Source organism: Pantherophis guttatus, chromosome 1, assembly GCF_059756535.1.
Source record: "Pantherophis guttatus breed Tessera chromosome 1, ASM5975653v1, whole genome shotgun sequence".
NCBI lineage: Eukaryota > Metazoa > Chordata > Lepidosauria > Squamata > Colubridae > Pantherophis > Pantherophis guttatus.
Genome location: NC_142063.1, coordinates 70200604 through 70217476, shown reverse-complemented (window position 1 = coordinate 70217476; position 16873 = coordinate 70200604). Strand labels below are relative to the sequence as shown.

The following is a 16873-nucleotide window of genomic DNA, read 5'->3' as shown; positions in this document are numbered from 1 at the left end:
ATTTTAATTTTAGACATGGAGACAAGTTTTTTTGAAAGTCTGAACTGTGTTCAGTGTTTCACCATTTCCAGCAGAAAGACATCGGTACTTTTCAAGACCTTATGAACTGATCCTTAGACACACATTAAATACAACAGCCTTATATGGAATGCCCTCTAAAGGTTAGGCAGATGTAATTAGCTAGGTCCCAATTACTTGATTTGTCAAGAACAATCTTATCTACACAACTCCATACAAAGTACACCTTTCAAAAGTAGTTTGTATTAATAATTGTAGTTTTTGGCAGTCATTAGATAGCTAGATGCATAAAACATAAAGTTAGGGAAACGTAGAAGTGCCACAAGCTCTTTGAATAACACTGGATCTCCATCCATCCCTCAGAACGTCTAGAAACAGTAAGCAAAAGCAATGGCAAAATGAATGATAAAATGAAAAAACATTTCACAAGATGTAAGGGAATAAAGCTAAAGTAAAATATTTCTCTCTCTCTCTGAATGATATCTACCTTTAAAAAGACAATTACCTTGAACATATGGCCCCATCTCAGGGTGTTCACGGACACGAAGCGTATACGGCTTCTTATGGTTTGACTGCCTTAATAAATCGCGGACTTGCTCATTATAAATTTCTAGGAAACTAGAAAGAAAGAAATAGAGATGAGCAAAATATTCTTCATCTAAGTATTTGGACACTGAAGTAGCAAGATCAATCCAGCAAAGTAATAGTAGGGAAAACAATAGAGAGTCTGGCAAAAAATAATTTTGGCATTCTTTTATTGGTTGGTTTGATGTCTGCTCTGGCTATTTTTGTGATGAAATGAATACAGTCACAAAATATTGTAAGAATAGCTTTGGAGAATATTTGGTAGGGAGGCACAGCAACCTTAGGTGTTAATACTATGTTTCAATCTAAAATGATCCTTTCGTCTCAGAGAAGATTCTTGTTAAGAAAGGGAATCTCTATTGGAGAGTTGTGAATTGCCTTGCATTCAGTTCCAAAAAGCCTTCAGAGCAGTGATGGGGCTTGAATAACTTAACAACCAGTTCTCTGGCGGGGTAGGCATGGCCGGTTGGTCATGTGACTGGGTGGGTGACGTCACTTATCACACCCAGCCCCATCTCCCGGCCACTCGCCTCAAAGGCAGAGGTAGGATTCAGCCAGTTGGGGCTAATCCCACCACTGGCTGACCCCGCCCCTGCCCATTTTTCGGCCTGTTGTTTGGCCATTTTTGGCTGTTTTTCAGGCCGTTTCCAGGCCATTTTCACATCTTTTTTGGGGCTGAAAAACGGCCCGGAAAATAGGCTGAAAAATGAGTGGGGGCGGGGCCAGCTCGCCGAACTGCGCAGAATCTTAACTACCAGTTTGTCCAAACCAGTGAGAATTGGCAGCAGCCCAACTCTGCTTCAGAGGAATGAACGTAATACCCGATTATAATTCTTTAAAGTAGCCTTTCTTGGGATTTTATGGAAAGTGCAAAGGGTGACTGAACAATCCTACAAAAAGGAATGATTGTTTTAAAGAGTTGTAGAAGCTGCTAGGTTCATATTCCTAGACACTCTTAAGTACCTTTTAGGAATCAAATCAGAAATACTGCAAAGCCCTATTAATTCCATTCCCTGCAGTTTTACATCTGTAAAAGCTATTATTTAAGTATATACTGCAATGTAAAAGTTCTATAAAGTTTATGGGACTTGTTTAAGGATAACTGAACACAGTCCAAATATTAGACATCCAAACATCCTCTAAAACATGATGTAATTACAAATGACAATAATTATGCTTTCTAGTTCAAAGAAACACAGAAAGAAAGAAATTACCAGTGGTTTGATACAGAAAAGAAGAATTAGTAAAAATATATGGCCTTATGAGAAAATTAAGCAATACCTACCTAACTTCTACTCTGCATGATGTTGACTGCTTGGAAAAGGCACCTTCTCTTGAAAAAAGACCCTATGGAAAGCAATAATTTATATTTTCTATCTTCTGTGACAAACTTAAATGAAATATTTCATTTAATAACATAACTACCTGACATATCCGAGGCGTTAATCCAATGGAAGCCTTGAAAAAAGAGAAGAGATTATGTGAAAACTGCTCCTTTCGTGTTTTAGAAGAATCACTACTATTGATTCAACTTCCAAAATTCCCCAGGTCTACGACAATTCTCCATGGCCAACTCGCCACAGCCAACTCATCTCAGGACAACTCGCTAGAGGACAAGAGTCACACTAATATCAAAGAAATGGTGGAATAGAATCATTAAAGAAAGGATGCAAAGGGAAAGACAGAATGAAATGTGAATGGCAAAAATTAAAATAAAATTTTCTTTATTTTAAATAATTAAGTAGAATTATTAAACTGTCTTGTAGTCAGTGGTCCCACAGTGAGTTGGCCATGGCATGTTGTCCTGAAGTGAGCTGGCTGTGGTGAGTTTTGGCTGTGGCAAGTTGTCCCATTCTGGAATTATCCAGCCAGCCTACTGAGCCATGATGAGAGTTGAAGTCCCCTCATCTTAAAAGTTGTTAAGATTGAAAAACATTGCTCAAAAGTGTTGAGTTAGTGTTGAGGAAACACACAGGAAGCTACATGCCAAGCAAAAGGAATAGCACAAAATAATATCCCGGCTTAAAATGTTCATCACAGCTGTGCTTCAACTTGACAAAGCCAGTCTAACTGGCATTCCATGATATTATTTTACATGTTTTCTTATATAGAGGAGTATATTATTAGTATAGGACTCTATTCTTGTAAAATAGTATGACAAGTATTATTTTAAGATGAACTAGGAAACGGTTACATCTGTTACATTAATGCAAACAATTAAGTTGCCAATATTTTTTTAAAAAGTCATTCATATGGTGATCTTGAATGTTAAAACTATTTTATATATATATATATAAAAGATAAAGCAAAGTATAGAATCAAGGGTATAAACTCACTGGAGTTCCCATCATGGTATATGTTTTTCCTGAACCTGTCTGTCCATAAGCAAAAAGACAAATATTGTATCCTTTAAAAGCACTGGATAACACCATTGTACCAAGATCCTGAAAAACCTGCAAAGAACAAAGAGACAAATTATACACTGATGTGTGATGCTAAGTTTATTGTTCATACATCTAAAATGCTTTTAAATTCTAACATAGTGTTTCTCAAAACAGAGAGAGGGAATGAAAGGACAAATGTTTTAACAAAATGGAAAGGTCAATCTGGTACATTTTTAAATTCTTAAATTTTCCTCCAATCAACATAATGAAATTACTTCACCAAGCTTCTTTTACATACATTTCATTCTCAATAGGTACAAGTAATCCTCAGTTTATGACCACAATTGAGCCCAAAATTTCAGTTGCTAATCAAGACAGTTAAGTGAGCTTTGCCTCATTTTACGACTTTTCATGCCAGAGTTGTTAAATGAATCACTGCAGCTGTTAGTTAATAACACAGTTGTTAAATGAATCTGGCTTCCCCATTGATTTTGTTTGTTTGTTGATTGCAAAAGGTGCAAAAAGGTGCATAAACATGCGATATGCAACTGTTAAAAGTACATGCCAGTTGCCAAATGTCCTAATTTTGATCATATGACCACAGAGATTCTGCAATGGTTGTAAGTGTGAAAGATGGTCATAAACTACTTTTTTTCATTGCCGTTGTAACTTTGAAAGGTCATTAAACAAATGGTTGTAAAGCGAGGACTACTTATATTAGTCAGTAGTGAGATCAACATCTGAATATCTGAAGTTTGTTTATATTAATCATTGTTACTGATATTTATTTGGTACATATATTTACATTTTGTAAATATGTTCAGTGGCCAAAATAAAATTTTATTTGATTTGTCTTATTGAGGATGAGGGTCATTTCTCAGAAGACCACAAAAAAAAAAAAAAAAAAAAAGGATTACATGGACTTGCAGCTCAGTGACAGCTTCATAGCTGGTTAGTTCATGCTGGAATGAATAGCAAAAGTACAGTTAAGTTCAATGAAGAAAGGATATTTAAATAACAAGTCATGTAGTAAAAGTTCCTTCTGGTGAAGTTGCTGAATGGCAAGAAAAAGAGAAGAAAATATATTTTGGGTGGGTTTGGATAAGCATATGTGGTTAATCGAGATATTCGGAGATGGTTGATCAATTAACAGATCCCAACTCTACCCACTCTGTCCCTGCCCTCCCTGTCTGTAACTGGATCATAGCGTTTGTTGGCATTAATTTATTTACGTTTTTAGAGTGTGTGTGTCTTTTAGGATTGAAAGCCGCTCAGAGTTTCCCTTAGTAAGATAGGCAGCTGATAAATTTTATGAATAAATACAGTAAATCAAAATAATATAATTAACATAACAATTTTATTGTGATTTAAGAAACTATGACTCTTAATTCAATTCCTATCAAAAATAGAGATCAGCTTCTTAAAAACATATCTGCACTTTAAAAGAATATAAAAAGCTATCCAATTTTACAGTTTATTATCATATGCATAACCTAAGAAAAGCAGGTGAAATTATGCTACAAGATTAGATTAGGTTTATCTATGGTAGTTGTGCATCCTATTTCCTAGTTTGGCCAATCCAGATTGCAATGGTAGATCAAGATAACAAATATATTCCCACAGTTGCCAGCTCATAATTGGGATTCAGAAATATATTTTCTCTGATTCTAGAATTAGCACAAAAGCTTCATGATTTACCTTTCACAACTTCTTCTAACCTATTTAATACATCTCAGTTGTCAATTTTTGCTGAACAAAATAAAACATAATAGGGGGAAGGGAAATAGAAGGCAGAAAATAATTGAAAACTGTTTTGCATGGCTAGAATTAAGGTACCGTTAGATTTTCTAACAACCAGTTGCTACTGTAAGTTAAATAATACAATGTTGGGTTTGCTATTTAAGGTTTGTAATTAAATATGAGCTTGATCTTGTTAGATGTATTATCAAATCCTGCAGATCCTATAGGGTACTGTTCTTTATGTATTCTGTGCCATTAATATGGTCAAAACTGGCTTGTTTTACAAACATTGAAAATCTTTCGTATTTCTTAGTTAAGACCAAAATACTCTCAAATATTGCAATTAGAACATCTGTTTTTATTTAAATTGATGCTTTCTGTGAAGAATGCTCTTTCTAAAAAAGAGGAATAACGCCAACATTGTCAACATTCCAGGAAGTTATACTTTTTAATGAACTCTAACTTTCCATAAAATTATACTAGAACATGTACTAAAGTTTCACCAGGGGTGAAATGCTCCCGGTTCGGACTGGCTTGGGCAAATAGGTAGCGATGGTGGCGGGCAGTTCGGAGAACCGGTAGCAAAAAATTTTACATTTCACCAGAGCTTCACCCTTCTTTTTGGACCTACTCCTAATAAAATATATAGTTACTACAAGAAGCCATGTGCTAGTTCTCCAAGATTTGTTTTAATATATTCTCTATCTTGTAAGCTATATTTTTTTTCATCTTCTGGTTTGATTCCTGAATCCATTCTTATTCACCTTTCATTTGAATGGAACTTAAATGAATATTTCATCTATATCAAAAGATACAAATTATTGCTCATGACAACACTAAATTATGATTTATAGTCCTTTTTGCTTACTCTCATTCATTAATTCCTTCAATAGCTCAGCTAGAGCATGTATGTGCGTAGGTGTATGAACATACATATGTATTTCAACACTCTTAAGAATTAATGATGGGAATCATCCCTCCAATACATTACTAGATATTTTCAACCTTGAAATCTAAAAAATTGATAGAAAATTAATATTAGTAACTATTTTGTGCATTATGAGATATATAACATACTTATTTACGGCACTTATATCCTGCTATTTTTCTGAAAGTTCATTGTTCAATAAATTGATTGGAGACCTATATAATTAATTCTGAAAGGCAGTAAAGGCCTTGCTAATTGTGCACACAATCACTCACTTTTCATGGCAATTTTGATGCCAAACTTTTGGTATCATAAGTGATACCATCTTCAATAATCCTTCCTGAACATTCTTGTTTCATAAAAGATGTTGAAGTGTTCTGATAAAATTAGATTATTAATCGATATTCTGGACAAACATTTGAAAAAAACAGAAGACTACATTGCTGGTCTCCTTGGATGTACAAAAAGCCTTTGATATGAAGGAGAAGGAATTTCTGATTCCATATTCATGTAAAACATTGAAGCCCACTAACTTTTGATAAATGCCCTCTAAATCAACAAATACACAATAAGCTTTCCGAGATTCATAAACTCTCTGTATCCTGCTGAAGAGTGAAAACCCACCCTGCATTTTCTTTGCCTAGCTTAAAGCCACACTATATTTCTCAGTATTTCTCAAACTTTACTGACTCTCACCTCTGGTGCTCCTGCAATCCCAATTCTAACCAGTATATTCCCAGGCTGTCTTAACAAATTTATCCTGCTATATAATTTGCATTCATGTTTGGAAACTTTCCTTTGTATAGGGCGGAAAAACAGCATTCTTCCAATCATGAGACACAACTGCAGTTTTTCTGCACACATTAAATAAGTTCACAGCTACTCCAAAAGCTACCATAAGCATATTTTAACATTTCTCCAAACAAAACACCTACAGTTTTGCCACTTTGCATACTATCATGGTGTTTATGGCTCCCGGTTTTCTAGATACTAACATTTATAGGATTCATTTCAATTCCATTCTTCAAACTATCACTAGCTAGATCCCTTTAAAATATTTCTTAGCATCTTCTCCAGTCAATTTTGTTCCAAGTAATTTTATTACATTTGTTTTTTACTACATCAAATCTAGAAATTCCAAAAAGTATTTTATTTTCAGCACAATTTGATTTTCTCTTCCTCTATATTATTCCTTACTCTTTTTGACTGTGTAATTATTATTCAATATCTATCACTCTTCCTTGTTCCAGCATTTGTCTCACAAGCATTTTTTTCCTCAATCAAGGCCATTTTCCCCTGATAATAGTCAAGCATTTTTTCTCATACTTCCCATTAGAATAATTCCACTCATTTCTCTAGCAATTTGTGATATAATTATTTTCAGTTCCAAACAGCTTACACATTCCATTTCCTTATGTATACTTTCCCATGCATTCTTAGCCTATCTTGCAGGGTGTTTTTTTTTTTCAGGATTGTGTTTTTTTCTTCCTATAGTCATTCTATAATTACTGTATGATCCCCCCCCCACTTTTTTCATGTCCATTTTTTTCTTCAAAGATCCATTCCTGACATTACCAAAAGCAATATTTACTGTGGCCCCTATTCAGAGCCTCACAACACTCTTGTACTTTTCACTCTCTCTCCATCTTTTATTATAAATGGTCAGATTTTTATTTATCCCTTTGCTATGCATAGACTATGCTTAAACCATGTATTTAAAATACAACGAAGTATTTCTAAGCAGAGGGTCTAAACAATCACCAATTTCATTTGTCCTTGGGTCTCTGAATGGACAATCACATTTTTGGCCTACCTTGCTTTGTATCCTCCTCATCCCTTCTTGTTACCTAACGAAACATTTTTTTCACTGAATCATACTCATTTAGAAATTTGTATTTACAACCATTTGTTTAGTGACAAATTATAGCAACAATAAAGAAAGTGACTTACAACTGGTCCTCGCTCTTACAACGGTTGCAGCATCCCCATGATCATGTGATCAAAATGCAGCTGCTTGGCAGTCGACATGTATTTACAATGGTTGTAGCATCCTGAGCTCATGTGACTGTCATTTGTAACACAGCCAGCAGGCTTGTGACAAGCAAAGTCAATGGGGGGAAGCCAGATTTGCTTAAGTAGTCCTCAACTTACGACCACAATTGAAGCCACAAAGTGAAACATTTCTTAAATGAGCTTTGCCCCATTTTGCGACCTTTCATGCCACAGTTGTTAAGTGAATTATTGGAGTTGATAAGTTAGTAACATAGTTGTTAAGCGAATCTGTCTTCCATTGATTTTGCTTCCCAAAAAGTTGCAAAAGGTGATCACATGACCTTGGGTAATAGCCATAAGTATGAACCAGTTGCCAAACATCTGAATTTTGATTACATGATCATAGGGCTGCCACAAAGGTCATAAGTTTGAAAATTGATTATAAGTGACTTTTTTCAGTACCATTGTAACTTTGAACGGTCATTAAATGAACTGTTGTAAGTTGAGGACTACCTGTATGTGATTCACTTAACTACAATGATCTGCTTAATGACCAGGGCAAAAAAGATAGATAGATAGATAGATAGATAGATAGATAGATAGATAGATAGATAGATAGATAGATAGATAGATAGGCAGGCAGGCAGGCAGGCAGGCAGGCAGGCAGGCAGGCATGCAGGCATAAAATCTACATTTTAACTTACACACAAATATTCATCAGCTGTGCTTCACAGTAACAAATCACATTTGTCTCATTATATTCTTTCTCTTACTACCTTCACAAATGAAGTTTATTTATTAATGCCTGTCTCTCTTCTTGCACTCCAAGTCCCAGTCTTCCAATATCCCATGACTGTCAACTGATCTGCCTAGAGGGATTTCATTGATTTACTGTTGCTCCAATCCAGTGGAAAATTGAACAGCTGCAGCTTATAATGCTTTTAGTTACTCAAGACTTTCCAGGACACTTTTTAATACAAGAAGGAGATATTATACTTGGTATCAGGATTCCCTGATAATGATATTTCCAGCAAGCTTCTATGATCCTATGCATGCCAGGAACTCCAATCTAGATACCATTTTTCAAGTTCACATAGGGTTGTCATAGTCCATCAACTAAGAAGTATATGCAGTTTATCGACACATGAAGGATATGCATGATATTCATGTTAGTATAGACACATACAATTAAATCACACAAGTACAATTGTTATGGGGGAACTATTTAAGATCAGATTCAACGAAAGGGCTGAGCTGTGGTGCAGTGATTAGAATGCAATATTGCAGGCTAACTCTGCCCACAGCCAGGAGTTTGATCCTGACTGGGCTCAAGGTTAACTCAGCCTTCCATCATTCTGAGGTAAGTAAAATGAGGACCCAGATTGTTGGGGGCAATATTGTAAACTGCTCAGAGTGTGCTGTAAAACACTATGAAGTGATATAAAAGACTAACTGCTATTGCTATTGCTATTAATTGCTGTTTGTAAATTTTTGAGGGGACTTGATTTCCTTTTGTGGGGGGGGACTTTTTATATTTGGGATAAATTTTCCATTAAATAAATATGCAATATAAAGTACCTAAATATTTAAGATTATGTGATCATGTGAGTTTTTCTCATCTAAGATCATATAATTCCAAAGGGGAATACATTTAAATTACATATTAATTTAATTATTAATCACAATAATTAGTGTAATGAATTTATGTCATTAGTTATTTAATTATACTTATATAATCAGGTTCATCTAAATATGCAAATCTAAAAATACTGAATTATGTGAATTAATGGTAGTTAAGGCTGTAATGAAAATGTATTTTTGGCGTTTATCATTCTCATAAAATTTAATAGAATTGAAGAAGCTTTTAAGTGAATTTTTTATGGGAGGACCATAGACAGAATGTAATTACTTTGTGTGTATGCATATACAGTAATCCACTTTTGAGCCTTTAAATCCAAAAGAAAGACATTATATAAGAATTTCTCACATTTTTTCCTGCTAAGATCACAAAATGGGGACAGCTAAAGAATCTTGAGATGAATGGATAGGTACTGTAAAATGACACCAGGACTCTCTGTCACCCTACAACATAAAGAATTGCTAGAAGATTCTGAGAATGATAAGAAAAACGCAGAACTTTCCCACAATTATTCAGAATGTTATTAAAGATAGAGGACCACAGTATTAATTTTAATCAACAATACTTTCAAATCTATGGATTGGAATAGGTTTGAAATCTCACACTACAGACACATATCTTCAAAGACATATCTGCTGTTTTTTGAATTTGATAAATTGTTCCAACAAATAATGTATATAAGAATACATAAAGCACAATGTTTCTCTTTAGAAAATGCAAATCCTCTGAGAATTGAAACATTGCCAGTTCAAATGATACATTACCATTACATATGGTAATGATTTAGGTGGCAATAGAAATGGCCCCTGATATTAGGTGCCCAACACAACCACAGCATCCTGTGGTCGTGATGGCCATTTGCAACCCACCATGCAGCTTCCTACAGCAAAGTCAATGGGGAAGCCAGCAGAAGTTTGTAAATGGTGACCATATGACATCACATTTAATGATGGTGCAGGATTTAAAGGCAACAGGAAATGCTGAAATATCCATTGCTAAGTGGTGCAGTCACACCATCATTAAGTGAGGACTACCTATAACAATGCTAAGCATACACCTAACCCTGTAAGCATCTGTAATGATATAGAATACAATCAGGATTATCCCATAAGTGCCAGAAAGGTAACCATTCTGTATCTGACTTATTTTACACTTGTAACTATTAAATGATTCTATTGGACTACAAAGTTTTATGCCACATTTTACGGTTTAATAATTGTTCTTTAAACAGCCCTTCAAATATTTTGATGGCCCAAACTGTATGTATTTGGTCAGTAAAATATATAAAGAAAATGACTAACTGGAGTTAAATTATAATCTTGAATATAACTACATTCTTGGCATATAACTACATGCCAAGACATCAAATAAATTATTTATCCCTCTGTCAAAATAATAAAAGGCAACATGAAAAGAACCGTTATAGAGGAGGGTAGAAGAAGGGTACCCTTTCTTATTAAAAAGGTAAAAAGCAAATACAGGAAGGAAGGACTAATGTGGTAGCTTTGTTCCATCAATACAGGGTCTTTTCTGCGTGTGAATCTCATGAGGAATACCAAATTAATCCCAGCTGAAGACTTTCTATGTGAAAAGAAAGCAGCAACCAGAACACAGGGGCGCTCATTATATTCATTAATGGAGGAAGAAACTTCTGCTATGACGCTAGGTTTGTTTAAGTAAAGTTACTCTATTCAGGATGAAAAAAAGAGAGGCTGGTCATTTTGCAGCATTTTCTTCCTCCTGTAAAGAGATGACTGGCTACACTACTAGGAATCCTAGCCAATCCTCAGCTTCTCATTCTCTGCACAATTAAACAGGAAATCGTGAAATAGAATGAGTCTATTCTCCAATAGATCAATCTAGAGAAAAGTCCATTGGCTCTGTGTCTAGAAGAGAGGCTCCACTATTGTCTGTTAAGTCCTAGCTTAAGAAATGGTAATTGGTTATGAAAATAAAATAAGCTTCTCCAAAATCACTTCCTCGATATTCGGGCAGCTATCCATACCCAAGAAAGTCTCATCAATTATTGTGAAATGCTATCCTTTTTCTTTTTTTAAAATCCTTATACTGTGAAAGTGTTCTTCCCCGTTTTTCTAGTATTGTAATAGAGAAAGAGATAAAATCTGGTTTTATCTCTTTTCTATTTTACAGTTTTTATTTTAGGGTGCTTTGACAGTTTTTCTAAGTGACCTGTGGATTTTTTTTTTAAGGAAGAAGCAGTAAAAGTGGACTTTTAATAATTACAAACAAGATGCGATTTTTGAACAATACTTTGGTAGATTAATGGAACAATAACCAGATGCCTCACATAAACTGGGCTCATGAATGAGTTTTCTTTTTTTTTAACCTTCATAAGTGTTGCTTTTGAAGGAAACAAGTGATTTCTGTACAAGAATTATCCGGGGCAGGACTGGTGTTACTGTCCAGATGGCATTACAGGTCAGTAAATTTTCTTCCATGTAAATTAGGGAAAGAGGTCTACATAACTTAAACTTTTTTGCAAATTAGAAGATCACTAAAAAGCCACAGAAAGTGGCACAGTCAAAAGCTTTAACTTGTTTCTAAAGGGGATTTTGCATTAAAAAAAGCTTCTGCATGAATATACCCAGTTATCACCTATCTCTCCTACATAGTGAAGCCCCACACAAAATACATACAGTATATTGGGAGAAGACTAACTCTCCCAACCAACTCTCAAAAACAGTCCTCAGGCAAGCGAAAGGTATTGTAGTTAAATATGGGAAATAGATACAGTCAATATTACCATAATATTAATACCTAATTATTATTATTACCATTGCATACAAGTAGTTCTCAACTTACGACCACAATTGAGACCCAAATTTATTTTGTTAAGTGAGATGTTTGTTAAGTGATTTTTGCCCCATTTTACGACCTTTCTTGCCACAGTTGTTAAGTAAATCATTGCAGGTGATTAAGTTAGTAAACCAGTTATTAAGTGAATTTCCCCATTGACTTTGCTCAGAAGGTTGCAAAAGGTGATCACATGACCTTGGGACACAGCAACGGTCATAAGTATGAGACAGTTGCCAAGCATCTGACTTTTGATCACATGACCATGGGGATACTGCAAAGGTCATAACTGTAAAAAATGGTCATAACACACATTTTTCAATACCGCTGTAACTTTGAATGGTCACTATACAAACTGTTGTAAGTTGAGGATTATCTGTATCTTTATTCAATATAGATATCCAAAAAACTATTCTTTCAGCTGTTTTTTCTCTCTCTTAAGAGAAACTCAATAATGCCAGGAAAAGATTGAGAGAGACATCACAGAGGTTTCCCTAAACATATTAGCAAGAGTTCCCAGATAAACAAAGCATGTTGTTATTTCAGCTGTTCACTTTATACATAATGTGGAATACATCCTGGAAAAAAAACCATTTTATTTCACTGAAATGTGCCCTGGAGTTATTTGGGGAACATTCATTTGTAGAACAGCATACTCAGAGTTATTGACGGATACCAATTACCTATTTAAAAGAAAATAAGACTCCGTCATAATGGACTAACTTTGCAAATAATTGTATTATATGTAGATTTAAGTTAAGAAACAGTTTTTAATTGCTACAGCACTCATGTCCTAAAGACAATCAGATTATTCTCTTATACATAAAAACAAAAGGCAGATTATAAACCAACAGAACTAGAGAGCTAAATTTGATTTTGGAGTTAATACTAATCTCTAACTACAAATGAAGCGAACTTGGAAACACGCCAAAGTTTTTTTTTTTTTGTCACTTGTTTTAAAAAAGATGCATGGAACTCTAATTTCTCTGTTCTTCCATCACAATACTAAAGACTCCACAAAATTAACTCTTGTGGGAAAGTTGTGATAAACATATACAATGTATGTATCACACAACTGCATATACATAAAAGCTTTTGGAATATGTATTTGAAAATGTGGATGCATGCTAATTAGCACCACTGATACGGATCCATTAAAAAATGTATGAAACGCTTCACTTACTAAGAAACTTCAAGCAGTTTACCCAATGGAAATAATGTTGTGATTGAGTGACAGAACAATTTTCAAACATTAATCTTTGGATTGCCTTCAAAGATTACCTAGAGTTCGTCCAGAATGTGATGACATGGACAGTTTTGGGTATACCTAAATAACACCACTACTACAACTCTGTGAGCTACACTGGCTCCTGAAAGACATCTCACTGGGGCAGATTATATGAGGGACTACCTATATCTGCTTCTTTTACCTATGTCTCTTCTACTAGATCTAGCAAAGTGGACAGTTCCAACTCTTTTGGGACCCAAAAGAATGTCTTCTCAGTTGCAAGTTGCAAGTAGTTGGCTTCTGGAATAGCATTTCCTCTCAAGATTTGGATGAACCTGGTCCTGTTAGCTTTAGGATGGCTAAATAAATAAATACACAAACATCAGGCTGATCATCATCATAACTTTGAATATGCTATGCATAAATTCACTTTTCTAGCAAGCAGGCTAAAAAGGATTAATCAAACTGCTTCATCTCAGCACCTCATCTTCAAAAGACGGAATAGTGATTGACCTTTCAGAGTTGTGAAATTCTTTTAATTGTACAAATGTTAAGTGTTATCCTCAGACAAAAGTGAAAAGCTGAATAAAACAATAAAGCATGCATGCATTTTCCTGGCCCACATCTGACTGCTGGTTCTCAGGCTGTCTCATTCAAGCATTCTCAGCACTCAGATTCCGCCTCTTGCCTTCATTTGTACAATATCTCTAATTTAGCAATGTACGTATTTGTAATAATTCTCACTTGACTATGGAGCTCTGCATGAAAAATGAATCTGTTAAGATTCTTCTTATTTTTATTATTTATATCTATAAAAACTATCATATCTGCAATTGTTGCCCTAAAAGAATGCATCATAGGGCAGCCATTTTTAAACCAAGATACTTCAAATGGGCTAATTTACAGACTGTGTCCCAAATGTGGGACTCATGTTTCCTATGGGATTGGAATTTGGCAAATTTGTGGCTGCTTCATAAATGCTGCACTGCCTGATGTTTTGCTGCTATCCAGAGGTTCAGAAGACCAGTTTTGCTATACTCCTCCATAGGCCAGGTAGACTGCCTCCTCCTCTGACCACTGGAGATGCACTAGATTAGGGGTGAGCGAGTAAAGCTTCATCTGTGCATGTGCAGATCTAGATTACACACGAAACCATCTCCCCCCAACCCCCCCATTCCACAGAAGACAATTTTTCTTTCAAAACCAGTTCCTGGTGCCAGAGACCACTGCAGTAGACAGTCCCACCTAGCCCTCCAAAGGCTAGGTAGACTGGTTTCTCCTTCAGCTGCTAAGAGATCTTGTAGACCAATCTTCCTGTAGCGTTCCGAAGGGCAGATAGACCTCCCTACAGAATTTCTTATAATACCAACTGAAAATTTATAAAATATATGCTCCTTTTGGGTTGATACTTCTGAGTGATGCCATTCTCATAATTCTTCCTTCAATTACTTTTCTATTTTTTTTAACTTTATATCCTAATCCCTAAATTGTTTTCTAATACAACTGCCCAAACAGCCCACAATGATTAAATATATCTAGGTTTTATGTCAGATATTTTCCTTCAATTAAATTCTTTCTCTTACGGAGGACAGAGTACTATTTGAGAAGAATCTGTAGTCACTTTCAAAACAATTCAACCAATGAATAAAATGGATGTCAGTCAAAACAGGCAATTTATTGATAACAGGTTCGTTCTATTACTGATTTTTTCAATATCTACAGTAGACCTGAAGATCTTCAAGATACTGTTGTAGCTCACTATTCAAATGAAGCTTTTGTATCTCTAATGGAGTCTGCGGATGACAACTTGAAAATAGATACATCTCTGTATAGTTGGAAAAAAAATGTGAACTTTGCATAGGATAAATTTTATCCTCACTCTGTAATTTCTCTTACTACAGGATTAATTCTATATACCAATTCTTCAAGCCAAGAATTCTGGAGGGGGAATAAAATCACTAATGCCAAAGAAATGACCTTATTCATGTAGAATCCAAGCCATTTAAATGTCTTCTGAATGCACCAGCTGTGTTACTGGCAGAAGAAATGTAACACAGCTAAACCGTTTTGCAGAGATTTCCCTCCGCCTACTACAGTCCATTATATACTGATCCAATTATTTACACAAAAAACCCTTTCTTATTGCATTTCTCTCAGAAAATTGGGGAAACAATGACAACAGTTGAATGGTCACTATTTTATCACTATTTTATGAGAAAAGAGTCACTTGCCTCTACAGAGACTAATTTTCTTAGTCTCTTCCCAAATAAATGCATTTAAAAACTAATTTAATCTCAACTCTTTCTAAAAATGCAATACTCTGTTTCCATTTTGGATGACTTTTCTACCAAAAGCAGTTAGAATGGGATTCTGCATAGAAACATATGGTTAGATCATTGCCGACTAGAAAGGAGAAATTCTGTTCTGCTTAATCACATCCTGATAAACTTTGAAATGGGAGGGAGGTGCATTCCTAATTTCTGGTTACTTTTCCATCTTACTTTGCTTTCAGTTTTGTTTCTCATCTTTGCAGCTGATTTCATCCTTCAATTCCTGGTTCCCAACTCATCGCAAAGACTAAATTTGTTGGCTTGCTTATGTGCAAATGGTGACCCAATATGGACAGGGACCACATTCACCAGAAAAAGAAGTCTAATTCTTCTATGTGTTTGCATTTTTAAAATAGAATCTCCCCACTCAGCTACGGGATTAAAAAAAACTGGATCAAAGCAGTAGTTTTCATTATAATACAATTGTACAATGAAAGACACCATCAAATGGGTTAGATTTCCATTCTGTACACACTACTTCCAGTCCAGCCTGGGCCATTATATGCTTTCAATTAAATAAGATCAGAAATAAGACCTGGACACTATATAATTAAAGTACTATTCAATAGCTGCATACAAACTCTGGTCTAGACTTAGTTGAGTGTCCTTGAATTTCCTGGAATATTTCCCCCAAAGTGCCATTTTACTATACTAGAGTTATTAGTTTTCCAGAAGTAATTATTCCAGAATAGAAATTTATGATCAAGCTGCAGAATTTTATACTTTTCCACTGTCAACTACAATCACAGATAGCCTAATTTATTTATAAATTAGTGATTCTCTCTGGCTTTGTCCTATCCTAAACATATTACATATCATTTCTATCGATTTCATAGTACTGAATTTGCATAAAAAGGATTTGGAATTTGTACTGAATAAAGAGCCGTGTCACATATTGATTTTGAATTATCCTAATTCTCTCACCAGGCTAAACTCTGATTTCTGGGGTTCCAAATCTGTTTTATGTTAACTATAACCAACTGAACAATATTCACAAACCAGAAATATTTAAGTGTTTTTAACAATTTACAGCACTTTTAACTTGGTTGCTATCTCATGGGCCTAGTGATCAACTGAATCTTCTGATTGTCTCTATCAGCCTATTAATATTTTGATTCCTTTTCTAAAGCTCTGTTTCTATCTTTTGAATCATTTTCTTTCTTATAAAAAATTATATTTATTTAAACTTTCAAATAGTTTTGTAAAAACCATTTT

At 34.8% G+C, this 16873-nt stretch overlaps 1 protein-coding gene across 1 annotated transcript in view; it reads right to left on the bottom strand.

Moving 5' to 3' along the window:
- The window catches only part of STARD9 (StAR related lipid transfer domain containing 9), a 90358-nt gene that overhangs the window by 55728 nt on the left and 17757 nt on the right, over positions 1-16873 (bottom strand). The window contains exons 4-7 of the mRNA XM_087882232.1: positions 2940-3056; positions 2029-2061; positions 1889-1950; positions 524-636 (exon numbers count right to left, since the gene is read on the bottom strand). Of these exons, the coding sequence (XP_087738358.1) occupies positions 524-636; positions 1889-1950; positions 2029-2061; positions 2940-3056 (325 nt within the window). The remainder of the gene's footprint in view (positions 1-523; positions 637-1888; positions 1951-2028; positions 2062-2939; positions 3057-16873) is intronic.